This window comes from Lissotriton vulgaris, unplaced genomic scaffold (genome assembly GCF_964263255.1).
Source record: "Lissotriton vulgaris unplaced genomic scaffold, aLisVul1.2 SCAFFOLD_469, whole genome shotgun sequence".
In the NCBI taxonomy this organism is placed as follows: domain Eukaryota; kingdom Metazoa; phylum Chordata; class Amphibia; order Caudata; family Salamandridae; genus Lissotriton; species Lissotriton vulgaris.
In genome coordinates this window covers 243,760-270,864 of record NW_028243818.1, presented here as the reverse complement: position 1 = coordinate 270,864, position 27,105 = coordinate 243,760, and the positions used below count along the sequence as shown (strand labels likewise).

General features: G+C 42.9%; 1 protein-coding gene across 1 annotated transcript in view; it reads left to right on the top strand.

Annotated features, from left to right (window-relative positions):
• LOC147668224 (receptor-type tyrosine-protein phosphatase N2-like) overlaps nt 1-27,105 on the top strand; it is a 945,343-nt gene that overhangs the window by 765,831 nt on the left and 152,407 nt on the right. The window contains exon 8 of the mRNA XM_086948690.1: nt 22,941-23,183. Within this exon, the coding sequence (XP_086804816.1) occupies nt 22,941-23,183 (243 nt within the window). The remainder of the gene's footprint in view (nt 1-22,940; nt 23,184-27,105) is intronic.

Below are 27,105 nucleotides of genomic sequence, written 5' to 3'. Positions count from 1 at the left end.
TAAATCTGGATTTCCTCAGGACCTTTGTAAAAATGTGCTGGTACAAATTAAAAAAGTGGAGTGTTATACTCGCTAAGGTGTTTTTCTAGGTGTGAGAGGGGGATTCCCTTCTCATGCATAGCTATACATACAACATATAGGACATAGACAAAACATGTAGGAAAAGTAGAGTCACTTTGCAAATTGCTTAAAGTCATGAAAAAATGGCCAGTTCTAAAGTGCATTGTGGGGAGACTAAAGGCGGCGAAAGTGTAACGGTGCTGGTGGTACCGTTAGGGTGATTATTGTCATCTAGCTTAGGCATGGTGAGGCTAGAACACGGACATCACGCTTATACATTGTGGCATAAAAAGCGTAAGAGATCTGTTCTTACACTGGAGATTAGCAGCAGATGCTTCCTGGAGTGAATCAGCAAGGAATTGACCCTGTGGAGAGAAATGTGTGGCCACTGGGGGTTAGGAGACCTGTGGGGAAGAAAAGCGCTTACCCAAATTATCTGTCCAGTGATCGTCATACTCACAGCCGGTCTGGTCAAAGCCTGCGGTGTACCTGTGGCTAGGCATGGGCAAATTTTGCGAATCTCGCGTTCGTGAATTTTGCGGATTTGCGAACTCGCAATCCGCAAAATCCGCGAATTCCCGCGAATTTGCGGATTTTTTTTTTTTGTGTTCGCGCGTGTTTCTGCCAGTTCGCGAGGGTTTTTACAATTTCGCAATTTGCGAACTTACCTGTCGGGTCGCAAGTTTTGCGAACTTGTTGTTTCTACGTGTCCAGCCTGTTTGGGACACTCTTCTTCATCACTGCCACTCTCTGTCACCACTGCCACTCTCTGACTACTCATGCCACCCTCTGGCCCACCCATGCCACCCTCTGTTTCATCACCACACCCTCTGGTTGTCCAGTGTACATTATTTTCGGCAAAGCAAAGCACACCTTCCCTGCCTCAAGTGACCTGAATTAATTTGGGGCTGATTTATGTGTCACAGAATATTTTTTTAGCTGGCACCTGCTTCCTTAGTGCTTCCTGATTAGTGATCTTTTGCACTTGCTAAGTGCTTTCATTGTTGCAAAATTAGTTACAACACCTGCCCTGCCCCAACTGACAATAATGAATTAGGGACTGATTAATGGATTTTAACTTCCAGCCTGGCTCCTGCTTGTCTCCCTTAGCTGTAATTCAGGACCTTTGTGGCATATGTGTAACTATTCTGAGGTTCAGAGCAGGGTCACATAATAGTTGCAACTGGCAACTGAACTCTGGAGGGGCCCCTCAGGAAGCACTACAGGAAATGGCTACTAATGATGAGCCTGAACTTTTGAACCTGGTAAGTAGTTTCAGTTTTGCTAAGATCGTATTTCTGCAATTTAGCACTTACTCGCGGGGTGCGAAGTTGTACTGTCAAGCCGCAAACTCACGCGAACAGTGCGAGCAAGCCATAAAATCCGCTGCTCGCGGATTTGCGGATTTTGCGGGAGATTCGCGGATCTCGCGGATTGCGAATTTACCGAAAATCCGCAAAATCCGCGAGCGAAACGGATTTTCCGCCCATGCTTACCTGTGGCGCCGTCTTCGCACTCCGGTAACTTGGGCGTTGGATGCCTCGCTGTTTATATTGGCGCAGTAAGTGTTATCACCTGGAATGGGGAGCAATGGTAGAAAGACTGTCCGGGGGCGGAAAGTGTAACAGGCGCTTGCGCTAGGTTGGGACAGCGCGAGTTGAGTTTAACGCATGCACGGTAAGGGGTTTATCGCGCATGCGTGTTGGTGGTTTATCGCGCATGCGTGCTGGAGTAGCACGACTTGTGCTTACGCGAAGCTGTGTCAATCGCACATGTGTGCTGGGAATGGATATCGCTTACATGAAAATAGTGTACCAAGTAGAGGCCATATCTTTGAAGGCCCCGAGAAGTTTAACCATTGGTTATTTGGACAGAGTATACCGAACTGCTCAGAATGAAATTTAGATATTGAGGCCATGATGGTGTGGCGGTATCGAAAGTGGGGTGTTTGCCCAGGTGACGGTTCTGAAGGTTCTGTATAGTCAGTTAGGCTGTGATAGAATTCCAGGGAATGGCGTCATTCAGCCCTTCTGTCTGTAAGGAGAGGCGGTAGATCCAACGCTGTTCCTTATTTAACAGGTTTTTCTCTGAGATCTGTTCTATGACAGTCCAGGTTAGATCATTGGGGGTGTAGTTGTGACAGAGGAAATGATTGGTCAGTTTACTAATGTTCTTTTTACACCTGATGGTGCTTCTGTGTTCTGTCACCCTCGTACGTATTTTGCGTGTGGTCATGCCGATGTAGGTTCCTGGTCTATCTGGATTATCTCTTGAGGACAGTCCTTTTTTGGGGGAACCTGGCCTAGTGGGACTTGCTTTAGGAAAAAGCCCTTTCCCAGTAATCCATCAGGCTGAGCTTCCACCAGGCAAGATCACTCTCGCAGTCATTTACCAAACCATGATGGCGCACCGTGAGGAATCTCGTCAGGAGAATGCCCGTACACAGGAGGCTTGTCTCCGAGTCCAGAACTCAATCCGCAGAGTCGCCAAAACCTGCTCGGACATTGCAGCTAGAATTGGCAAGGCTGAGGAGCGGATTTCCAATCTCGAGGACGCTTTGGCAACACAGAAGGCTATAACAGATACAATCAGCTCACAAAAGGATGGCATAGCATGGAAGCTGACTGATTTAGAAAATAGGGCGAGGAGGAATAACCTCAGAATTTTAGGGATACCGGAAGTTTGTGAAGGAGGTAATGTGAGGAAATTTGTTGTTGAACTTTTTACAGAAGCATTCCCTGATGTTAAACAGTGGGACTGGGAGTTGGAGGTGTAACACGCGCACCGATTCCCTTTCAAGCAGAGACAGAATGTGGGCAATTCGGGGGTCAAACCCCGAGCAATCTTGATATGCCTTAATAATTTTTTTGAAAGGGAGAAGCTCTATGACTTAGCCAGACCCGATAGAAAAAGGTTGGGGAAAGCGTGTGAATTCTTTGTTCAGCCCGACTTTTGTCCAGCTACAGTTGAGCGGAGGTAGCAGCTCCGCCAACTGATAACATCTTTTCAGTCTAAGGGCGCTCGAGCTTTCTTACTCTTTCCCTTCAAACTTAAGATTATTCATCGGGTTCTTCCTCTCCGAAATTCAGGCAAAGGAATTTCTGGCTCCTTTCTAGCTAAGAAGTTGTTAGCTTCCACCATGCTATCTCATATATTCCAAGTTATTTTTTTTTCTTCCTTCCTTTCAGTTAATCACTACTTTCTCTGTGAGGGTTTCCAGGAGTAGATGGGGGGGTGAGGCGATTGCCCGGGGGTAGATACCCCTACTTATTTTCTTATGTCTATTCTTCAAATTTCTTGTTTGTCTTAGGGAAAGCAATCGTCTTTAGCCCCTAGGTTTTGTTTCGAGGGGTTGGGGGGATCCAGGTGAGAACTGACCATGGGCTCATCCCATCACAAGGACCAAGGTTCTGTTGCCGCTTAAGGGGTGTGTAGCTGGGGGGAGGGAGGGCTATGTTGGAGGGGGTGGGTGAGGGCGGGAGGGTCACGAGAGGGGAGGGTTTGGAGGTTTAGGGAGGGGGGTTGGGGTATGCTCACGTTGAGTTTGTTTATTTAAGGCAGTTGTGTTCATAAAATGGTCTAATGGTTGTATGAAGTATTTGGTTGCGCAAACATGTCTGGGAAGGATAAAGTTGGCCCTAAGACTCTTTATTTCTGATGGGGCAGGGTAAACTCATTTTAGGTTCATGGAATATCTGTGGTCTCAATGATGCGAAAAAACGTGCACTCTTTTCTAAGATCGTTCATGACATGAAGTTGGATATACTATGCTTACAGGAGACCCATCTGCCCTGGGGGAACGTGAGTGTCTGAAGCTGCATGGATATGATTTAATCGCATGTTCTAAGCAGACCTCTATGATTAGGGGTGTTGCTATCTTATTGAAGCATGGAACCGGGGTCTGCACTAGGGTTCGGGAGGATAGAATGGGTAGATGGATTATTGCTGAAATTTTTGTTGACAATAGATCTCTAACTTTGTGTACCATTTATGGTCCAAATTTCGACGACCCAGAATTGTTTAAATATTTAAATGTAGAACTAGCCACTTGGCCGTTTCCTTTATTTGTTTGCGGCGATATGAATATCAATTTATCTGCTAATTTTAACTTGGCGGGTGATGATAAGTATATCGGTAGGAAACCTAGAGTGTTCAAGGCCCTACAGACTTTAGTCCAAGAACATGCAGTGACTGACCTCTGGTATCGACACAACAGTATGTATGATGGGTACACATATTATTCTGCCCCTCACAATAAAATGTTCAGATTGGCAGCAATAGCCTGTATTTCCATTCACCCCAGAATTCTATTGGATCATAACCCGTTGCTTGTGGAATGCCCTTGGTCTCGTTTGCATAGAACCCCCCCGGGTCTGGACATTTGAAAGAAATCTTTTGACGGATGAGACGTATCAGACCCACATGAGAAAATGGTTAGCCGAATTTCTTGATATCAATAGGGGAACGGCATCTGAGTCTGTGGTCTGGGATGCATTAAAGGCTGCAATCCGTGGTGAGACCAAGAGTTTTTTTTCTTTTCGTTGGACTACGGAGTAAGAGTTGGTTAAGAGTCGTATTGAGGAGCTTAGGCTCGTAGAATTAGAGTTAATATCGAATATTAAGAACTGTCTTCCTATAGAAGAAAGTCAGCAGAAGGTTGCTATATTAAAATCTAAACTATTGGAGTTTTTTGGGCAGGACCTCGCAACCAAGTATCTCCAATATCGCACAAAGATGTTCGAGTTTGGGGAGAATTCTGGGAGGGTACTTGCCAAGAGGCTGCAACAGCAAGGTCTCCAGAATCGTATCAATAGAATCCATGATGAAAACAGGGTGGTACAGGATACTCAGGAGGGAGTGGCTGATGTTGTCCAAAAATGTTATGCTGAGCTTTATACAGAGGATATGGGGAATATGCGGGTGGAGTCAGAGACCGAGGACTTTCTCTCTGGGTCGGATACCTCCAAGATCTCCTCTGAACAGAACAAAATATTGTCGGCTCCTATTTCACTTGAGGAGGTTGAATTAGCAGTTAAAACCTTAGCTACTGGGAAGGCCTCTGGCCCGGACACTCACCCTCTTGAGTTCTATAAGACTTTCATCAAGGAGATTCGACAGGATTTGTTGATGATCTTTAGATCAGCACAGAGAGGCACTGTTCCTGAATCATGGCGCCAGACCATAATAGTTCTGTTTAAAAAAAGGGAAAGCGCGAGTTGAATCCTGCATCCTTTTGTCCTATCTCTCTCTCATAAATAGTGATAGTAAAATCTATTCTAAAATTTTAGCATCTAGACTGGCAGAGGTAATAACCCCATTGGTCTCCCTGCGTCAACACGGGTTTTTCCTTGGCAGGGACACTGCTGATCATTTCCTGCGTGTCATCGCTATATTGGACTGGGCCCAGATCACGGCCTCTCCCCTCGGGTTGATCCTGATGGATGCCGAGAAGGCGTTCAACAGGTTCTCCTGGGGGTTCATGTGGGCCGTGCTCCGTTGGAAGGGCTTTGGGAGTAAATTTATCAGTCAATACAGGCTCTCTATATTTCTCCTAAAGCTGCATTGTGCATTTCAGGCCAGGAGCTGGGGTATTTTAATATTAGTAGAGGCACAAGGCAAGGGTGTCCTTGTTCACCCTTGCTCTTTGCCTTATATATCGATCCATTCCTTGGTAAGATCGAAGGTCATTTAGATATATCACCCATAAGGATCAAAGGTACAGAGTATCGTGTCCTGGCTTACGCGGACGACATTGTGGTATTAACCTCAGATGTTTCGTCCGCATTTGCGGCCCTTAAGTCATCCTCTAAACAGTTTGGCTCAGTATCCGGATATAAATTAAACGTGGCAAAAACTCAGGTCGTTCAAACATCTAATATGCCCCCCTCTGAAGCCCCTGTGGTTGGTACAGCAACGTATTTAGGAGTTAAGATCTCGGCTGCAGTTGAAACTATTTCGGATTTGAACATTTTGCCGGTTGTAGATGCCGGAATCACTAAGCTTGAACGATTGGATCATTTACATCTCTCTTTACATGGTGATGCATCGTCCTTAAAATGTTGGTACTCCCAAAGTTTTTATACCTCTTTAGGACAATTCCCTTAGAAATCTCTCAGAAAAGCCTGCTGAAGGCTGATAGGATTTGTTTTAATTTTCTTTGGGGGTACCGCCGTACCTGCAGAGCCACTAAATGGCTATGTCTCCCTCATGTTCGGGGTGGTTGGGCTGTACCTAATTTGTTAATATATTATTGGGCCACTTTTGTTCAATTTCTGGGTAAAGTACTTTTGGGGTCAAGTGCTGAGGTTTACCTATGTAATAGACCTACTATTTTTGAGATTGGTCTTGGCACGGCGGCCAAGGGCATATTGACTCAAGTGTTGGAGCCCAGCTATTACAAGAAGACCAAGTTCAAGGTCATCATCACCATGTTCCATATCTGGCAGAAAATAAGGCGGAGACTGAGCATTCCTAATGTTACTATTTATACTCCATTTAAAGCTGCTTGTCTCCTCCCTTCCATTTTTCAAGATTATACAATTTTTAGATGGCAGGCCTCAGGTATTCATACCATTGGTGACTTAGTGTGTTCTGGGGAAATACTCTCCTTTTCGTCTCTGAAGGATAAGTTTAACTTGAATACCCATGATTTTTTCAAATACCTGCAGATCAGGAGTTTTATTCATAAACGTCTTCATGCAACCCCTTCAACCCTAGATAAGTTAGATATCTTTCAATTAATACAAGGAAAAGCTCGAATAGGTACGTTGTACCAACACTTACTGACTAGCTTCCCGGATGATCTAGAAGTGCAGAATCTGAAGTGGGAGGCTAGATTAGGCAAAACCGGGATCAATCGTAGGCCCACTATGGAGCTAGCTAGTAAGGTCTTGGTCTCTGGCAGTTTACGGACCCAAAGTTATATGGCTGCTTTTGATTTATACTATACGCCTGCAAAAATAGCGAAATGGGGTGGAAGAAAGGGGGATCACTGCGCTAGGTGTGGGCTACACGCAGCTGACTTTATACATATGCTCTACTTGTGTCCGACTCTCAATGATTTTATTCTGGATGTTGAGCGATTTATCAATGGCACGCTTAATATCCCTTGCATTTTGTCCTCAGAGATGGTCATAATGGGTTCTGAAGCCTCATCACGGTCAAGCAAATCTCGCTATGACACTGCTTTTTTGTTTATAGCTATGTTCGTGATCCGTCTCTGTATCAACTCACAATGGTTATCTCCTAATCCAGCTGTATTTAGTAATTGGAGAGCTAGGTTGCTTGCTATTTATAATCTGGAGTTCTCTGTGTTTACACGAAAGGGTAGGATGAAGCGGAAGCTGGCTTATAAGATCTGGGCCTCTATGAGGGAATGGCTAAAATAGTCTCAGTGGGTTCATTATATATATTTAGGCCTTTATTCCCAAGATGCTGTTAATTTCTTGAATATCATCCTTTAATAATATGTTGACTGCCCCAGCTGTCTTTTACTGTATTGTTTTGATTCATGTATCTATTTTGCTCTACACAACTGCTTTGTTTGATTTCAATAAAAATCTATAAAAAAAACTTTTTTTAAAAAACAGAAGGTACAGTCTGACTTTCTGAAGCGTGGAACAGTGTCAGGATCTTTTCACTGACCATTCACAAGCACAACTGTACTTTTCACTGCCAGCCTAACCCACTCTTGTTATGTGTATTCATAAAGGCTACTATCCCCCGCGAGGGTATCCTGACGTATCCTACTGTGCATCTCTAGATGTGTGTCACCCCATCCACCAGTGCCACATTTGTGTTGTGAAAACATGCAGCCATTTGCCACTTTGTTTTGCTGATGAGGACTTTCATTCTGCCTGCAAATCTCCACCTCAGCCTAACAACCCTTGTTGATATTCTGGCAAAGGCCTTGCATTCTTCTGTTAGCCCTATTTAACCCCTGCATTCCTGTGATCCTAATGCAGGCTGTGGTTATTGAGAAGAGATTCAGTCATGTACCGAAGAAGCCTAGATTTTCTGTGAGGGATCTAGAAAGTTATGTCAAGGTAGCTGCCTGACAGCCCCTTCCCGCAGTCAGTGCGGTGATGGTTCGAGAATAGGGTACTCATTATTTTCCAGAATACCAAAGTATTTTAAAGACCACAGTGAGCACATGTTAGCATTCCGGACACCCATAATCTATGGATGTTAAGTACTTCCATGAATCATATTTACTTATTATGTACACCACATTTGTTGTAATATATTTAGTTTTATTGGTATATTGTTATGGTTTTAATTAACTTACATAATAGAAAAAGAATTAATTACAATAATTGCATACTTACCAGTATTGCACCATTTAGTAAATAATAAGGTCCCAGAGCTTTCTAATGGGGGTACAAAAGTTGTTGATTTAAACTTTTACTTTCTAATTATTCACCATAATATTAGAATCTACAACTACCTAAAAGAGCTCAAAAGAGAGAGAAAACATTGACGGATTTGCTGATGTTCCATGCTCAGAAAGAAGGACAAACATTTACCTACTTACTCGCTGTATAAGAATTTTGAAGGGGAAAATGTTCTGTAGGGCTAAGATCCAAACAGCCAGATGGAGTGATGAAGAAAGCAGTAATATCCCAGAGAACAACACGTACATCAACAGAAAACTCAGCTGAATAGAGTTGGCAAGCAATCATATTTGTCTACAAATAAAACTGATGTCAAATCTCCCTTCTAACGGGAGTGATCAATGATGAGAGGGGTTAGATTCCCCCTGGAAAATAAATTCACCAAAACACATTGTTTGGCAGAGACATGTGAAATAGCTTTGTGTTAATGAAGTGCACACGCCGAGGCATACTGATTTCAGGGTGGCCCAATTTAAGTTATTGCTAACGTTTTTTTAACAGTTGTGTCTTATTTTGTTTTTTGAAACAATTGAAACAGAGGGTTAGAAATGAATGATCTAGACCCAATATGCATAAACGGCAATGTGATGTGTGCATTTTTTTAAATGAAGGATGCAGAGTACTTAGCAGACTCTGAAGGGTTAAGTGTTTTAGGAACACAATGTAAATTGGTTTGTGTTTATTACACATATCTTTGGGGACATGCTTGTGTAAAATAAAAAAAATTAAAAACAGTAGCCCTGATGAGGAGAGAGTTTTTATTATCCTCGCCCAGCTCTAAATAGGGTGGGCAACCATCACTAAGACCTCAAATCCCTGAAGTGGGCTGGTGTCCACATCAAGAGCTCTAACTGGGTTAGTCAGTTGCAATTCTCTGATAAAGACCCTCCAGGCCTCATAGTATACTGGTAAGGTATCCTACAGAAGGCTTTACATAACCACAGGGCTGTAGGAGTTCTCCTCAGTGAACTGTATGGAATAACATCTATGACAAATCACACATCCATTGTGTCCAGTGATCTAGAAGGACAAAGCAGAGCTTAGTGTAACCTACAAAAGTCAAAAGAGTACATTACCCGACAGTTCTATAGTTTCCTTAACACAGGTTTAACGAATATCACGTCCACATACAGACTCAATGAAGTACCCGCAACCTCAACTTTTCCAAAAATAGTTTGCTCACCCTAACTCAGGCATCACAAGTGGTGAGATCAGAATCTGGTAAATAGAGTGAGCTACTAACAAAGCAAGTAGGAATGGCCCACTGTACCTTTACCTTTCATCATGGGCATGGTTAAGGTTTCTCATTACCGCTTCTCCGTTGCCGCACTATCAAACACCATGAACAGGGCAAAGAGGTGGCTGCCATTGCTCCCAGTTGTAGGCTTTGACTTGGTGAGTCTAATATTTATAAAGCAAACATGCAGAGTTTGAAATCACATTCCACGTTTGGTTTGCAGTGACGGCTCTTATATTTTTGGGCAAAGACTACAGGAGTGATTTTACTCCTCCGGACTATGATGTCATACATATATCAGTAAATAAAAAGTTTGTGTAGCAAACCACATTTAATTATCCCCTGGACCAGTTTAGAGGAAATTTCCTAAAGTAATAAAAACAGAGATACAGGTATTTTATTTTACTTTCATTCAACATTACACCACACATATAACAGCAATAAGATGTAGGCAAGGAGTAGAGATGCACTTTCTTTCTAAACATGCCGCATGAACGCCTGGCATATTGTAAGGGGCAGAAACACGTTGACTGAAATTAGAAGGGCGGTTTCTTAATAAAGACATTTCTCTGAGCACTCTGATTTGACTAAATCGTTTACTAGTTTGATAATTATAAAATTAAAAGACAATTCTTTTACCATAAAAAGAATTTTACTTTATATGGAGACCCCGTTCTCTAAGTAATATAACAGAACTAAACAATGGGTCAGCTACTTACACATAAAAACTGTTCACACAAATAACTTATGGCGTCCACTTGTAAGCAAGCCTTGTTGCTGGTGAGGAGTAATGATGAAAGATGGGTGAGAGGACAGAGCCCTTTTTTGGAACAGCCCATCCAGATGAGTTTGTACTAGTAGGAAGTCAACTAGTGCATCTTCTTCATATGTTGACTACCTCCACAGGTGTTCTTTGTATGCCTGCTCTCCATGGTTTGGTCACTTCAAGGCGCTTCCATTTTCTTCATCTGTTGTGTTTGAGGGACTGAGAACCACCTGGCAGAGATCAGACCCAAGTGGCCATTGTGGATCTTGAACAAATTTTTAACAAGGGAGGGAGGGAGAGAGAAAGTGAATTCGGTCTCCTCAGGCAATTTACATAAACAAAATAGAATCCACTCTGGTTGTGGGACTGGTTCCTACAATGGTGGGGAGCACACAGTGTTGTGTAAAATACCCCTCACACACCAACAGGCCCCTTGGTGTCATGCTTCATCATTGGGGTCTTCGCACCCCTCTACGGGATGCAGCGTGCTACGACTCACGACTACGTAGAAGCACTTCAAGTGTACTATGTGTTGGTGTGTGTGAGAGGTTAAGTGTGAGTGGTGAGGTGGTGAAAAGTGATAGTTAAAAAATACCTGGCTCGTAGGGTAAAAAACTTTATTAAGCCCTCGGCTGGTATTGTTAAAAGGGTGCAGGGTAGGGTTGTTACTGTATTATTAGGTACAACAAACCCAGAGAGTGCGTCAACATGTTTCGGAGTGTAAAAACTCCTTCTTCAGGACGAGAGAGTGCACACAACTCCTCACCTTACTCACATGTAAATGTAGATGTCAAAGTGTTTATTTAGAAAAAACTATCCACAAAAAATTAGGTGTAATGTTCCTAATAATGTTTATGATATAAAAGTCTGTTGCGCCCAATTGGCGGTAATAGAACAAGACCTGTAGGGATAAAAAGGCATAGTAAATTATATCATCACAGTAGGACATTGATTCTCACCAGGAAAATAACCTGTACAAAAAAGTTTTTTAAGGGTGGTATCAGACCAGATGAGGTCTAGAACCCTGAAAAGAAAAAAGACAAAGGACACACACAGAGAGACAAGGACACATATTTCACAATGAATAAGTCATATGTTTCTCCTAAATAGTAGTGTTACTGGAGAAAGAATGGTTAGTCCAATGCTTACTTATATAATAAGACAGGATGGCCTCATGAGCCCTGCGTGGTATTGGGGGTAGTCTTCCGGCTCAATGCGGCTACCTAAAGGACATAGGAAGCTTGATTCAGGTTTTGTTGGTATTACTCACAGGTAATGTAGGCATGGTTCTCTAGGTATCAAACTCACAGTTACTGCAAGCCTCGATAGGCTGTCTTCCCCTCAACGCGGCTCCGACGTTCTGCCTGTGTGTTTGAAGACTAGCCCTATATATACTGCCAGGTACGCTCACAATCATTACTTAATTAGAAGTGGATCGTGCCCAAATAAGGAGAATAACCCTGATTAGTTTGCCGGTTGTGCGCGGTTTGAGCTGGGCGTGTTTCCGTCAAAAGCGCATGCGTGCAGCGGTGAAGCGTCCTGATTCTAAGTAAAGACGGGCGTTTATACTAACGTGCATGCACGAGGGAGTAGTGCGGGATGCTGCTCGCTGATCTGGAAGTTAGTGCGCCTGCGTGAATCGCGCTATGACCATACACGCGAGGAAATGTAGGGAAACTGATGTTCTTTTTTATATATAGGCAGAAAGTGATTGATAATGCCTAGGGGATAGTTTGATGAACGAGCATCTGACCCCTGTTGATGTACAATGGGTCGCTGCATTATGTGGGGACATCGTTAGGATCAGATGTTGTGTTGGGGTACTGGCAGATACACCTCTGCATATTTCTTATGTAGGGGTACATAATCCCCAACATTTTACTTGATTTTCATTTTTAATTCTGGAATCACGTATAAATGATTCTATATGAGACCTATGAGCCCATAAGTCATCGTAATTGGCCCCATGGAATGGAGTCATTCAATCCCTTGGTGTCGGTACCCAACCGGAAAACCCATCTCTGCTCCTTCTCAAATAGGCCGACATCAGTGGGGAGCTGTTCAATTACTGTCCAGTGTAGTTCATTGACACAATGCTGCGCCTCCAGAAAATGAGCTGCCATCTTTGTGGTTGATTTTTTGCACCTCACGTTGCTCTTATGTTCGTTTTTGTACTAGTAGGAAGTCAACTAGTGCATCTTCTTCATATGTTGACCACCTCCACAGGTGTTCTTTGTATGCCTGCTCTCCATGGTTTGGTCACTTCAAGGCGCTTCCATTTTCTTCATCTGTTGTGTTTGAGGGACTGAGAACAACCTGGCAGAGATCAGACCCAAATGGCCATTGTGGAGCTTGTCCAGGTCTGCTCCCGATGGTGTGTATATTAATAGATTACTGAAAAGTACTGAACAAGGAAAATCAGTCTCAAGCTTTTGGGTGTTTCATTTATAATGAAGAAATGTAAGTGGCTATGCAGGTTTACTGCCAACTGCCCTCTTAAATGGTGCTCTTCTTTGATATGTATATAATACACCACAGGGATACATGCATACCAGATAGCACTAATTCATGCACTTGAAAGGGCAGAATGTTCTATTACAGTTGGCGGGCATGATATATATACATTTTTCAAAAATAAAATAGTGTTACCTTTGTATTATTGGTTTACCTCTGGCCGGAATTTTTAATTTAAAACCACCTGCACCTGTTTATTTTTGACTTCCTTAAGTTTTAACTGATGCTTTCCTGTGGAAGTGTCTTCCATCCCTGAAACAGGTAGCAACTTAAAGAAGTAAAGGTAAAAAGATAAAAGTTACATTTCTTATAGTTTCAACTAAAACGCTTGCTTATACGAATAAAGAGACTCCACACACACAGCACCTTACCCTAGTCTATCCTGCCCTCTCTGAACCTTATACTCCTTGCAATCCTAGCCCTTTCCTCGCCTTTTGGGTATATGCATGTCAATCTTGCCTCCTCCTCCATCGACACAGTTACCCTGCAGACAATTTCACATTACTTCAATGCTACTACATCTGGTACCACTATTATCAGATTGTGCTTCTAGTACTTCTCTGTACGAATACACATACCAGTACTACCATTACAGGCGCTACAAGCAGCTGTATTAGCAATAGCAGTATCAGCTGCATTACGGCTTAGAGGAGCAGTACTTTTAATCATTGTACTACTTTTAGCAGTGTCACTTTAGAAGTACCTTTGGTGTCTGGACTAGTATCATTCATACAAGTAGTAGTAATTATTGCTATAGTTGTGGAGTTGTGGTACTGGCTCTGGTACTAACATTAAAAATGATGCAAGTAATAGTTCTCCAGTTAGTACTGGTCTTAAGTAAATCATAATAGTATTAACGCTAGGAAGAACAGTAATATCTGAAATAAAAGTTGCAGTGGTGCGATCAGTTATATTAGAACTAGTAGTAAAGTCAATAGGATCAGTAGCAGTTATATAATAAGTAGTATTACCATGACTAGGATTGGTGTACATGTCTGTCAGGCAACAGGACAGGATCAATAATTTAAGTCTACAGAGTAATACCAGGATCTCAAGGTGTATTAATTTGTGGGACATTAAACATAGCCTGGATACTAAAAGTGTACAGGTCAATTTGTTTGTGCAGGCATTCTTACTGGTGGAAAGTAAATTAAAAGGTAACCATTTATTTTGCACATTTGCTGTTAAGATGGAACTCCAGGGTGTGTTTACTGCCATGCTCTGATGTCACTTCCTGTTTAAGGGTTGAAGGATGCCCACAATATAGAGCACTGTTTACTAATGAAAATGCTTACAGAATTTAAAAATCGCCTTGATGAAATGTGTTTTTGACCAGATTTTCAGCACCTACCAAACTGTTAGTAATATGCAACAGCAGCATATTTGTTATCATGTAAAAAGAATATGTGTGCTTTAAAAGGAAAGTGACGTATATTGGGCATATAATACACACATATTTGAACCTAGTCATGAAGGGAAATGTACATGTGTAGAGTTACTCAAGTGTAAACGTACTACTCTACCTAGTGGAAACTTTACACTTTTTTGCTGGTCACCATTTCTTAAAGTAAATTTACTCCTAGGTGCAAACTTAGATGTTGCCACTCCTTTAAAACAGAAGACGGAGCCCACTAAAGCAGAATGTATGTTTGTGAAGTTACTTGCAGTAGTTCTAGTAGGAGTACCTAGTAGTGGTAACTATTCACACAAGATGGAGCTGTCCCTATTACAAAGTATAGGCAAAAATAATGAAGTTTAGCAACTAATGAATAATATTGCTAGTATTTTAATGTTACATTAACAAGTCAATTAACCTAAAAGAACTGCTATAAACCTAAAACTAATACAATAAAATGTTACAACAGTGATATCATTAATGTTGTAATTTAACATGTCATGAGTGATGTAATATATGAATGAGGTCGAGTGCTGCGAGGTGTGTTGGCAGAACTGGCCAATCCACAGCAGGTCCCCAAGGACATTCATCCCTGGCAAACTCCTAACTCACATTTTGATCTTCATTTTTTTTGGGGGGGGGGGGGTTTGGATTTTTTCAGGTACCGTAGTACTGACCACTCAAGACTCACTCCATGGCACTACGGCAACATGCAGACTTCCCCAAGGAGGCTTGCACTGTACTGCAGTAGCATTGGGGCACATTTCACCGGCATACGGATGTACTTTACGAGAGGGTTGTGCAGGGTCCTGTGGTACACAAAGCAGGATTCTTTCTACATTTTGACCCTGAGGAAATGAGGTTCATTCTGTTCTAAGTTGTAGCCAGCCAAGGAGACTCCTTAGGTCTTCTTGCGGTAGCAAAATTGCCAATGGAAGAGAAAGCTTCCTTGGCCAAACAGAGAGCTCAGTACTACAGGGCTTTTGTGGGACCTGCTGTCCAGAAATACCTAACTTTATAACCCCTTCAAGCCCAAACAAAAATGCTAAAAGGATTTACACTAAATTGCAAAAAGCACACTTTCAGAATAAAGTTCTAACTTTTTGCAAATTGGCTGGCATATTTGTGTGACTGTTGTGGGTCCTTTTTGGCTATAGTAACGTTTGAAGTGCAATCTGTAATCAGCTATAAGTTTATTCTTTTGTGTTTAATTTACATTTCCTGCTCTAAATCCCTCCTAAGCTCTTTTTAAACCACTGTTTACCCCTCCCTAGTCCCTTACCATTTAGGGGTCGATTCCAATCTGGGTCGGAAAGCACTCCGACCAAGACGAATCCGGGGTGTTTTTCGACCGATCCTGACCTCTGCAGTCCGACCGAGTGAGTACGATGCGGCCGGATGCTGTCGGACTCCCATAGAAGTCAAAGGGAGCCGGTCGTATGACGCCTGCATGGGCTCCCATTGACTGAATGGGTACGTCTCGCACAAGTGCGCCCCATACAGTGGGTACACATTGGTGCCATTCGCACCATACATGCCTGTGTTGGGGAGACACATGGGTCTCCCCTTGTGTGCGAGTCGTAAGGCTGCGGGTAACTAGGGGTCCGACGCGAACCCCTAAAGTCCAACTCCAGGAGCTATTGCGAGCCAGACGCTCCGACTCGATCCAGCTGTCCGAATCGAGCATCGTACTAGCTCGGTCGTGAAACTTCTTCATTGCGCTCCACGGTTTGCTTGTGACTGAGTCGTTCGGAGCGGTTCGAACCCGGAAACGATTCATTCGGAGATTTCGCGCTTGTTCGCACCGTACTTCGACGTCCGGACCCGTGTACGACTCGGACGGAAATTCAGCCCATGAATCGGATCCGCTAATGCAGAGCCCGATTCGGTGCCCTACCGACCGAGATCGGAATCCGCCCCTTAGTAGCAAGTATTACCCATTTTCCAGTTACTGCCCCAGGTTCCTCCCACATTGACTACTGAAACGTATGTCTAAATGTGCGAAGACCTCCGAAACAGGGTGCAGATCTCTGCAAAGAAAAGATAGGAGAGTCACAAGCCTCCCCACGCAGGTTTATGAACAGTATTTTGTAGTATGTGAGTAGTACTATTGTAGAACTACTAAACTTATTGCAAAGTGCAGTTTGTGAATAGCCTTCATTAAACACAAATCAAAGAGGGTTCATCTGGATGTGTAATCGTTCTCCTCTCCCTGCTTGCATTACCGACCAAGATATTCATGCTATACCACTGAGCATCATTACTATCAAATTGTTTTGATGCTTCAAACTTCTTAACAGTCTTTCAATAAAGGTGAGTTTCTATTTATTTGAAGAATGATGGAAGTAAACAGAACCCTTTCTTAGATGTGAGATTAAGTGAAACATAATAGTTCATGTAGCCACAGATGAATTTCAGAACAGCTATGTAAAAGTAGTACAAGGCTTTTAGGTACGTTCAGGGTTGGAATGGGACAGACAACCGTCCCCAACATAAAAGTGACCCCCATTAGTGAATTAGATAGCTAAAACAGTGGCTCGTGTTTGCAAATTGTGGCAGTTTTGACATTTTTAAGACATGCTCTATAATTGTCTTGCGAGGTTCGGGAGTCTGCATTGGAGCTTGCTGCGGGCAATGTTTGTTTTCATTTCAGGAAAATTAACAGTACCAACAAGCCAGGTAGACCATAAATCAGGCCCACAGACAGCCAACAAAACTGGCTCACACACTGACATATCAGACCAGCCTATCGGGCACTGCCTTATCACCTTATTGGTCAGTCTGTCCCCAAGTGCGATCAATGGTCCACGGGCAGACAATGCAGGGACTTGTGGGTTTGGTTGATATGGTCAGACTGCTATAAACAGGTACATTTGTCCTTTAGATTTTTTGCAGGTTAGTATTAACAGTACTGAAGCGTACTAAGCAATGTTGAAGGGACATTTCGTGTAGGGGGGTTTTCTTTGCTCTGTACTTATATTTCTTGCACAGTAGGATTATTGACGACTACAGAGCACAGATCGGGGTTGAGCAATGCACAGACATTAGCGAAAAATACCCAAATCAGTCAATTGGTCGCTAGCTAAGTGCTCTACCACCCCCAGTTCTACACTTTTGCTTACAGGCCGTGCCTTTTACAAGTGAATGTGTTGCACTTCTCTACCGTGTCACAGCTATTATATAACAAGAAACACAGTACATAAGCAGGATGGAAGAACCGGGGCTAGCAAGCACATCCCTCCTTTGGCAGGCTAATTTCCTTGATATTCCAGATCTGATGCTAAATACAGAAACATTACATGGAAAGCCTACTTGAGTCAGCATGCATGCATCATTAATATCGATTGGAAAAATGCTGAGAGTACGTCAGAAAAAGGTCGTCTTTCTCATCCACTCGTGACATGCTGATTAGCAGATTAGCAAATACTTAAAACAAAAATTACCATAACCTAAAAACAATGTATCATTCTTCTTTAACCCGTTGGCTGCTGCCGTCGGCCATTGGCCGACGGCAGCACTACCTCGCTGGTGCTGCCGTCGGCCAATGGCCGACGCGACCGCGCCCGTTTTTTAAAACGGCCGCACTGCCACAAAAAAGTGGAAGCAGCCAACGGGTTAATAGTTTTAAATGAAAAAACACTTTCTGTGTAAAAAAAATGTATATTAAGAGAGTTTTGTAACATTAAAAACAGAGGAAATCTGAAAAGAGCACCAAAAACATAAGACTGAGGGGCACATGCATCAAGCCTTTTTCCGTTCACAAATGGGCAAATGGAAAATGGCCTTTTCAGATGCATGGGCCTTTTGTCATTCGCAATTTCGGTAATCACAATTTTTTTTTGCCATTGCCTATATTGCAAATGCATTTAGGGAATCACAATTTGCTTATCCCTATTTGCAGGTTCGTGTAGCCTTTCCTACATGCGAACTGTGCATTTAGGAAACCTTAATTACCATCAACTTGAAATGCATTTTTCAAAGTGGCATATAGTGCATACATGCCCGTAGGTGCATGTTCATACTTACCTTTTTTTGGGGGTTGAATCAGGGGGGCCTTAGGCCCCCGGGCACCCTTGGATTTTCATTTGCAATTTGTGATTACCAATTTGGTAATCACAGTTTGTGAATGCTTTACCATTCATTCCTATGGGCCTATAGGCCCATAGGAATGAATGGAATCACATTAGTTAATAGCAATTCGCAATATCCAAATTACTATTAGCTAATATTAAGGAATCGCACATTTTATTGCGATTCCTACATCCATAGGCATTTGCAATTACCAAATAACGATTCCTTAAAAATCACAATTTGATTATCGCAAATGAGTAGTTTGATGCCTGTGTCCCTGAATGTTTAAAATGTCAAACAAGGCTACCAGGGAGAGAGTCTGCTTTAGGATGAGATTCAAGGACGAATACCATATTACTTCATAGTCTTACATCTTGATGCATTTGCTCACAGTATTGACTGGTGGTTTTAGTAGTACATGGTGTACTTGCAATGTGATAGCATTAATTTGTTTGGGTAATTATCTAACAGTTCCCCGGTTTAGCTTTGCTAATTCTGTAATCTGTTATGTTGAAAATTGATTTCCTTCTTTCAATATTGTCTTGTTCATTCGGAGAATATATATAACCAATTATGTGACTGTGGGGGCGTGGAAGGAACAGGACGAAGGCTGGCTCGAGGTAAATATGGCTTTATTTTCTGTAATACACGTTTGTGCCTGCTGGTGAGTCTTTCAGCGGCAAACTGTGCTGGGTCCATGATGGCGGGTAGCACTCAGAACCTCTTGATTGTTTCCCTGGTCCGGGCAGCCTCTTCTGGTGCTTTCCCGAGAGGGTACTGTCAGCTCCCGAGTTGCGCCAACAAGGAAAAAAAAGGAAGGCTTTAGTGGTGCTGTCAGAGTTTCTTAACACTAAGGGGCCGGGGTTGAGGATTCCTACAAGACCGTGCACTTTTATTTACACTGCCGGTTTGTGAGGAGGTGAAGTGGCGGGTCACGGGTAGAGTGTGTGAAGGAGTTGAGAGCAGGTTAGCCGTGTGAGTCGGCACGGCGTTGTCCTACGCATTCTAAGGGCGTCCCCGCCTCCCTGCCCAACCCGAGATACGGTCTTGTACCTGCTAAAGCCACGCTCTCCCGTGAGCGTGGCTCAGGGATAAGTGGGGACGTTGGCCTCCTGGCTCTGCTTCCTCCATCTCGAGGTCTTCTCCTCTGCTCTCCCTCGGACTGCAAACACTGTCGGCTCTCGTTTCTCCCGCGGTCATCTGTCTTCCACCTTCTCGGCGTCGGTGATGTCACACGCCATCTGCTGGGCTTCTGCAAATATATCCAATGGCTCCTTGCTGACGTTTGTTGGGGCGGGGCCTCTTCACAGTAGTATGCCCAGTTAAAGGCTCCCTGCTCCTTTTCTCCTCTGTCAATGTCCCAATTCCAGCTCTCCAGTTGCGAAAGAGAGAGAGAGGGTGACAGGTGTGGCACGGACCACCGGTCCTCTTCCTTTGACCTCTGAGGCGGGCTTGCCCCGTCACAGTGACTTTATGGCATGATTAGATTAGAATTAAAGTTCTAAACATTGCTAAGCACACCTTCTATATTTTCCTCTATGAAGTGTGCTGCTAAACTCAATTACCGTTAATTAGAAAAACAGCATGTATGTATGTTTGCTAAGAAGTGGTAATTACCTTCTGTGATGTTGTAAACAACTGATCAAAGGAATCCCAAAATGATATCACTACCTACTGGTGGCTTTATAGTGTTGGTGATGATCAGCTATGTCATCAGAGATATTAGTACAGCCCTCACACCTTTCCACTGAGTCGGAGGCCTCTCTTCCATCTAGCCACAACCCAAATGTGTTGGGGGAACTCGCACTCGCATCTATAGGCTGAAGTAGCATTTGTTCTATCCACCCTATGGCCTTAAAGGGCTTGGTGATCAACTACATCATCAGGTTTGCTAGGGTGGCCCTGACCCCTTTCCATTGTGCAAAACTCATTATTGATCATCCTAAGTCCACTGGTAAATCAGAAGATGGCTTCTACTGCCACTCATAGAGCTGGCAACATGAGGACCAGTGGAAGACAAGGCTGGCAGTTGTTTCATCTTCATCAGCCTAAAAATGGGGGAAGGTTTAGATACAGGCTAGATGCGGTACCTTTTTTTCTTGCTACGGACTAAATGAATGCAACAATAATATTTGAAGCTATGTTATACTTGAATTATGTTCTTTACATTTAAAAGGCTGGCAGTTCCAAACATGGATTTTAACATAACGGCTAGAGCGGTCGACCTCGAAGCTGGGGAACTGGGTTCGAGTCTCAGCAGGGACACTCAGCATCCTGTGATTCTGGGCAAATAAATATGGGCCAAATTTAGATGACGGTCGGAGTGTCCTCTGACTGACTTCCCTGGAGTTTTGAGACCAAACCACCTCGGGTCGGTGATTCGAAACTGCAATTACAATGCGACGCACATGGTGCGGTTGCAGCCTCCCATTTCTCTATGGGAGCTTGTGAGGTGGTCAGAAACCGGCCACAGCACAAGCTCCCAAAGGGAAATGGGAGTCACTGTAAATCCCTGAACTGTGTGGCAGACACCTCACGATGGCTGCCACACATGCAGGGATTTATCATAGGTGCCCACTCGGCCTCCAACTAGCGGCCGCTGATAAAGGGTAGTCGCTTTCCTACGGCTTTCCATGTAAGAGAGCCGAGCATGGAAACCAACATCATAATCTCAACAGCGGAAACGCCGTCCATATGGGAATCTGTTGGTGGTTCCGACTGGCCGATGGGATCATTGAGCCTCTCGGAAGCCAACTAGGTATGTTGGTTACCGACCGCCATCCTAATTAAGCCCTTAATCACCCAATGCCTACAAAAAATGAATGTGTCCGTCTGTAATGTAACTGGTGCTCATGTAAAGTGCTCTGATACCTTCGAGTTGAGTTTGTAAAACATAAAACTCTAAAAACATATATATATATATATACACCATTTTGACGAGTGTGGAAAAAGTGAAGAATCTGAATAGGGACGCCCTTTTGAAGAAATCCACAGATAACAAGGAATCAGGGAATAAGCTTAGGTTTATAACCACGTACAACAACCAGGCCTGGGAGGTACGGAAAAGCTTAAATACATTTTGGGAAGTGTTAAGAATGGATGAGGACCTTAAAGAGTATGTAGGACCTTATCCATCTATCACTTTCCGGAGGTGTACATCCCTTAAAGACACTCTAATGACAAGCTCCATAAAAGAAACTAAGAGAAAGAATCCAGTTGAAGGTTTTTTTACTTGCATGAAGTGCAAGGCGTGCAAGTACAGTCAGAACTGCAAAACTGTCAAATTGAGGAAAGACAAACCAGCATTTAAAATAAGTAGACATTTTTCCTGTGACACAGAGTTCGCAGTATATGCGTTAAAATGTCCTTGCAACCTGTACTACATCGGAAGCACCATCAAGAAAGCCAAATTAAGAGTTCTTGAGCATTTAAGAGCAATCGTTAATAATGACAGACAATATCCGGTTGCTCGTCATTTCCATGAAGCACACAGCCAAAATCAGAACCTCCTCAAATTTTGTGTGTTGGATTCAATCCCCCATAGGGAAAGAGGGGGTAACCGCATGATTGAGTTGAGGAAATTCGAATCAAAAATGAGTATAAAGTTTAATACCATGATACCAGCAGGGTTAAACTTTGATGAGGAATTGTCCATCCACCTGAGATAATAACATAAAAAATGTGTATTTATTAGTCTATCCTTTGCATTTATTTTTCTCTTGAAATGTTTTTAACTGATCGTTTTTTATATTACATTGAGAGAGTTCCTCCGATACTTAATTAGAAATTATATGTTTCCATTGCAGAATGAATTATATGAAAAATGTGAAGAACCAGAAGATGAATTTTATTTTATGCTCACTTGAGCGAGACTCTTGTTTTCTGTAAAAGCAAAAGTGAAATGAATTTATAATGGACTATTGTGTGATGTAAAAAATCAAGTAACACTGGTTAAATATTAAGTTTGAATGCCCACTGGGGCAACATATCTTCATATCAGCACTATGACCAAATGAATTGGAATCAGTCTGTCTGAATGGTCAGACTACGCCCACTAGGGCTCAAAAAGTTTTGCTATTCATTTATTTTGCATTATAATTATTTAACTCGAGTACTTTAAAATTATGGAGTATGAATTTGAGTATTTGCAAAATCTCGAGGTATTTTAACTGTTTACATTCATTGAAATTCGAATCATGGAGTCTTTTCACTGTTTCAATCAGTAATGGGCGAAACTAGTCTCTAGCACTTTAAAAATACATGTTGTGTCTGTAAAACTTGACCCGTGAACAAGCTGTGACGTGAACAGCGAAACGCGTGTTGTTCGATATATATATACTATTATTAGATTAGTTGCCTTTGGTTTCTTTATATATATATATATATATATATATATATATATATATATATATATATATATATATATATATATATATATATATATATATAAGAAACCAAAGGCAACTATTCTAATAATTTCCATCTATTATTTTTCACATTTAGAGACATTTATTGAAAATGTGGTGAAGGAGCTGGGAAAGCGCAAGGTGAACATTGACCACCTCAGCCCAAAAGAGCTGGATGAGTTGGCGGATGTTATTGCCGATACACTTCAAGTGGTTGATGCGAAGGAAGGCGAAACTGGAAAAGTACAAGGAGGAAGATCTGAACAGGATATGAAAAGGGTGATATCTCCAGCATTGCAAGACAACAATGAAGACTACACTGCATCAGAGAAAAATGAAGGTACCCCATGTAGATTTAATGGAAGATTATTTAATATATTTCAGGCGATTGTTTGTAGTACTGGGAGGTTATACAAAGATTGGTTCTATTTTGAGGTTGCTGCATCACAGTCTTCAAGATGTTAGAGGGAGACATGCTAGACGCTCATTACTATTCTTCATTGGGAGGACGGAATAGGGTAGGTTGTAATAAACCACACATGACAGGAGCATGGCTATTCATAAGTATGATCCAGTGACTGACTTTGAATGAATAGTGTTATCTTAATGGAACATTAACATTAAAAAGATGATTCTCTTAAACTCTGTTTTTATGCAGGGAAAATGTTAGATTTGTTTAGGTGTGTACCCTAATTCTTTACCAATTGTGTTGGGGCTAGTATTGGGCTGAATGAATCCATCTCACTACTGCACACTACTGAAATCTTGTTCTGTATTCCCACTGCAGCAAAGGATAATTGGGTGGTCCAAGCAATTTGTAATCTTTGGTTGGATACCTGGTTCCTTTTTTTAGCAGGGATGAATCCGGGTGTTGTTGGTGTACATTTGGAATTGTTGTTGAAGCACCTGGATCAGTTGTTTTTATGGGTGCATATAGAAGTGAATTAGTAAACGACAGAAAAACAACTGTTGAGTCATCCACAAAATGCATTTGCAGTCAAATATTTCAGTTAAACGTTATTTATTTGCTATTTCGTATTGCTCCGCATAACAATTGTCAAACAAAAATATTTTAAAATAAAATAATATTGGTATTTAGCCAGCCACGGCCCGTGGACGAAGTTTTGGTGGGGCGGAGAGGCGGGGCGGGGGAGGGGCAGGTTGGGGGTGTGCTAAAAACTGGAGTATGGATGATTGAAGGTAAGTAAACAATTTAATCAATATAACGAATTTCGTAGCGCACCCTGCATCGCATTTTGCGGAAGTGGTTTTCTTTGGTGGTAATGAAACGCCTGACTGGAGCTCCTGGTGGCCTAAGGATTTGCCACTTCAGTCTGTTGAAAAATAGAAAGTAAAAAATATAGGAATAATCATCGACAAATCACTGTCGATGCATCCTCAGATTCAACATCTCTCAGACATTTGCTTCGGTACACTCCGAATGCTGGAATAATTCTTGCTGCTCCTACCATTGGAGATTCAGAAAAGGGGGTGGTGATGAACAGAGTGTCTGAATTAAGCAGACCACTCTTACCCAGTCCAAAGATCAGGGCTTGATCCATCACCGTTTTTCAGCTCACTGCACCATCCCAGCTCAGAACTTGGCTATATGCAAATTAGTCTGACCCTGGCCCAGTGCATCATGGGAACAGGGCAGACCAAACTACTAAGCCAATTCTTATACTGGGAAGGAAACAAGCTACCGGGGACCGGTTTCTGGCATTTCAGCCGTCTTCGGCCCGGCTTGCTTGAATCCTGATGGTGCAATGAGCTAGGGACTCACATCTGAGTATACCCTTCCACGCTTATGGTGGACAAAAATGATTCAGAAAAGGGGGTGGTGATGAACAGAGTGTCTGAATTAAGCAGACCACTCTTACCCAGTCCAAAGATCAGGGCTTGATCCATCACCGTTTTTCAGCTCACTGCACCATCCCAGCTCAGAACTTGGCTATATGCAAATTAGTCTGACCCTGGCCCAGTGCATCATGGGAACAGGGCAGACCAAACTACCAAGCCAATTCTTATACTGGGAAGGAAACAAGCTACCGGGGACCGGTTTCTGGCATTTCAGCCGTCTTCGGCCCGGCTTGCTTGAATCCTGATGGTGCAATGAGCTAGGGACTCACATCTGAGTATACCCTTCCACGCTTATGGTGGACAAAAATGATTCAGAAAAGGGGGTGGTGATGAACAGAGTGTCTGAATTAAGCAGACCACTCTTACCCAGTCCAAAGATCAGGGCTTGATCCATCACCGTTTTTCAGCTCACTGCACCATCCCAGCTCAGAACTTGGCTATATGCAAATTAGTCTGACCCTGGCCCAGTGCATCATGGGAACAGGGCAGACCAAACTACCAAGCCAATTCTTATACTGGGAAGGAAACAAGCTACCGGGGACCGGTTTCTGGCATTTCAGCAGTCTTCGGCCCGGCTTGCTTGAATCCTGATGGTGCAATGAGCTAGGGACTCACATCTGAGTATACCCTTCCACACTTATGGTGGACAAAAATGATTCAGAAAAGGGGGTGGTGATGAACAGAGTGTCTGAATTAAGCAGACCACTCTTACCCAGTCCAAAGATCAGGGCTTGATCCATCACCGTTTTTCAGCTCACTGCACCATCCCAGCTCAGAACTTGGCTATATGCAAATTAGTCTGACCCTGGCCCAGTGCATCATGGGAACAGGGCAGACCAAACTATCAAGCCAATTCTTATACTGGGAAGGAAACAAGCTACCGGGGACCGGTTTCTGGCATTTCAGCCGTCTTCGGCCCGGCTTGCTTGAATCCTGATGGTGCAATGAGCTAGGGACTCACATCTGAGTATACCCTTCCACGCTTATGGTGGACAAAAATGATTCAGAAAAGGGGGTGGTGATGAACAGAGTGTCTGAATTAAGCAGACCACTCTTACCCAGTCCAAAGATCAGGGCTTGATCCATCACCGTTTTTCAGCTCACTGCACCATCCCAGCTCAGAACTTGGCTGAATGCAAATTAGTCTGACCCTGGCCCAGTGCATCATGGGAACAGGGCAGACCAAACTACCAAGCCAATTCTTATACTGGGAAGGAAACAAGCTACCGGGGACCGGTTTCTGGCATTTCAGCCGTCTTCGGCCCGGCTTGCTTGAATCCTGATGGTGCAATGAGCTAGGGACTCACATCCGAGTATACCCTTCCACGCTTATGGTGGACAAAAATGATTCAGAAAAGGGGGTGGTGATGACCATTGGAGAGCAGAAGGATCATTGTGCAGGCTCTTGTGACATCTAAGCTCGATTATGTCAATTGTATGTACCTTGGTCTCCCTAAATCTCTGACCCAGCGTCTGCATGTTTTCCAAAATGCGGCTGCCAGAGCCATCACGCGATCTAGTTTTAGAACATTATGACCCCGGTTCTTAAATCTTTGCACTGGCTCTGCATTAAAGAGCGGATTGACTTCAAGGCCTTGACTATCTTTTTTTAAGCTTTTCACAAGGCCAGTGCTGTATATCTTAATAAAATGGGACAACCGGTATTTAACATTCAGACCCTTACGGTCCCCCGATACTAATTTGGCTATTATGCCCAAAATACGTCTCACTCGTACAGGCAGTGGATCCTTTGGTTTCCCGGGTGCAAAGCTATGGAACAACCTGCCAGAATCATTGACGCTTGATCAGTCAGTCAGTCAAAAAGGCTTTATTTCGACATGTAACAATATCTTAAAAAGCGTACATACAATTAAAATTCATTTCAATGCATTTAAAGATAAAAACCGCAAATTTTTACTATAAATAAGTTTATAAATTTCCTAAAATAAGCATGGATTTTAAACAGACCAATAAAAAACGTAATTAAACAATTTGTCTGAGTCTTTTTGACCTAATTCGCCATGCCCACCCAATGTACTTCGAGGTGGCACATGCGTAAAAGGTACGAGTGTCTGAAAGAAGAATCCTTAGGGCCACGTTACAATGCCTAGTACCCAGTGTACGACACATGGGTTTTAGCCATTTTGACCGTGGGACTTTATATGCAGGACACTCAAATAAAAAGTGGGGGACAGATTCTTGGCGCTGTGGGCAGAAGGGGCACCACGGAGCCGTCTGGTATGGAATTTTCCAATGACTAGTAAATACCATTACAGGGAGAAGACCAGTTCTAAATTTAAAATACAGGGACCTTTCCCAAGGGGCTGAAATAATGTCCAAGTACAGTTCTCTAAAGGGGGTATCTTTGGACTCCATGAAATTTCTGGTCGACTTGCAAATCG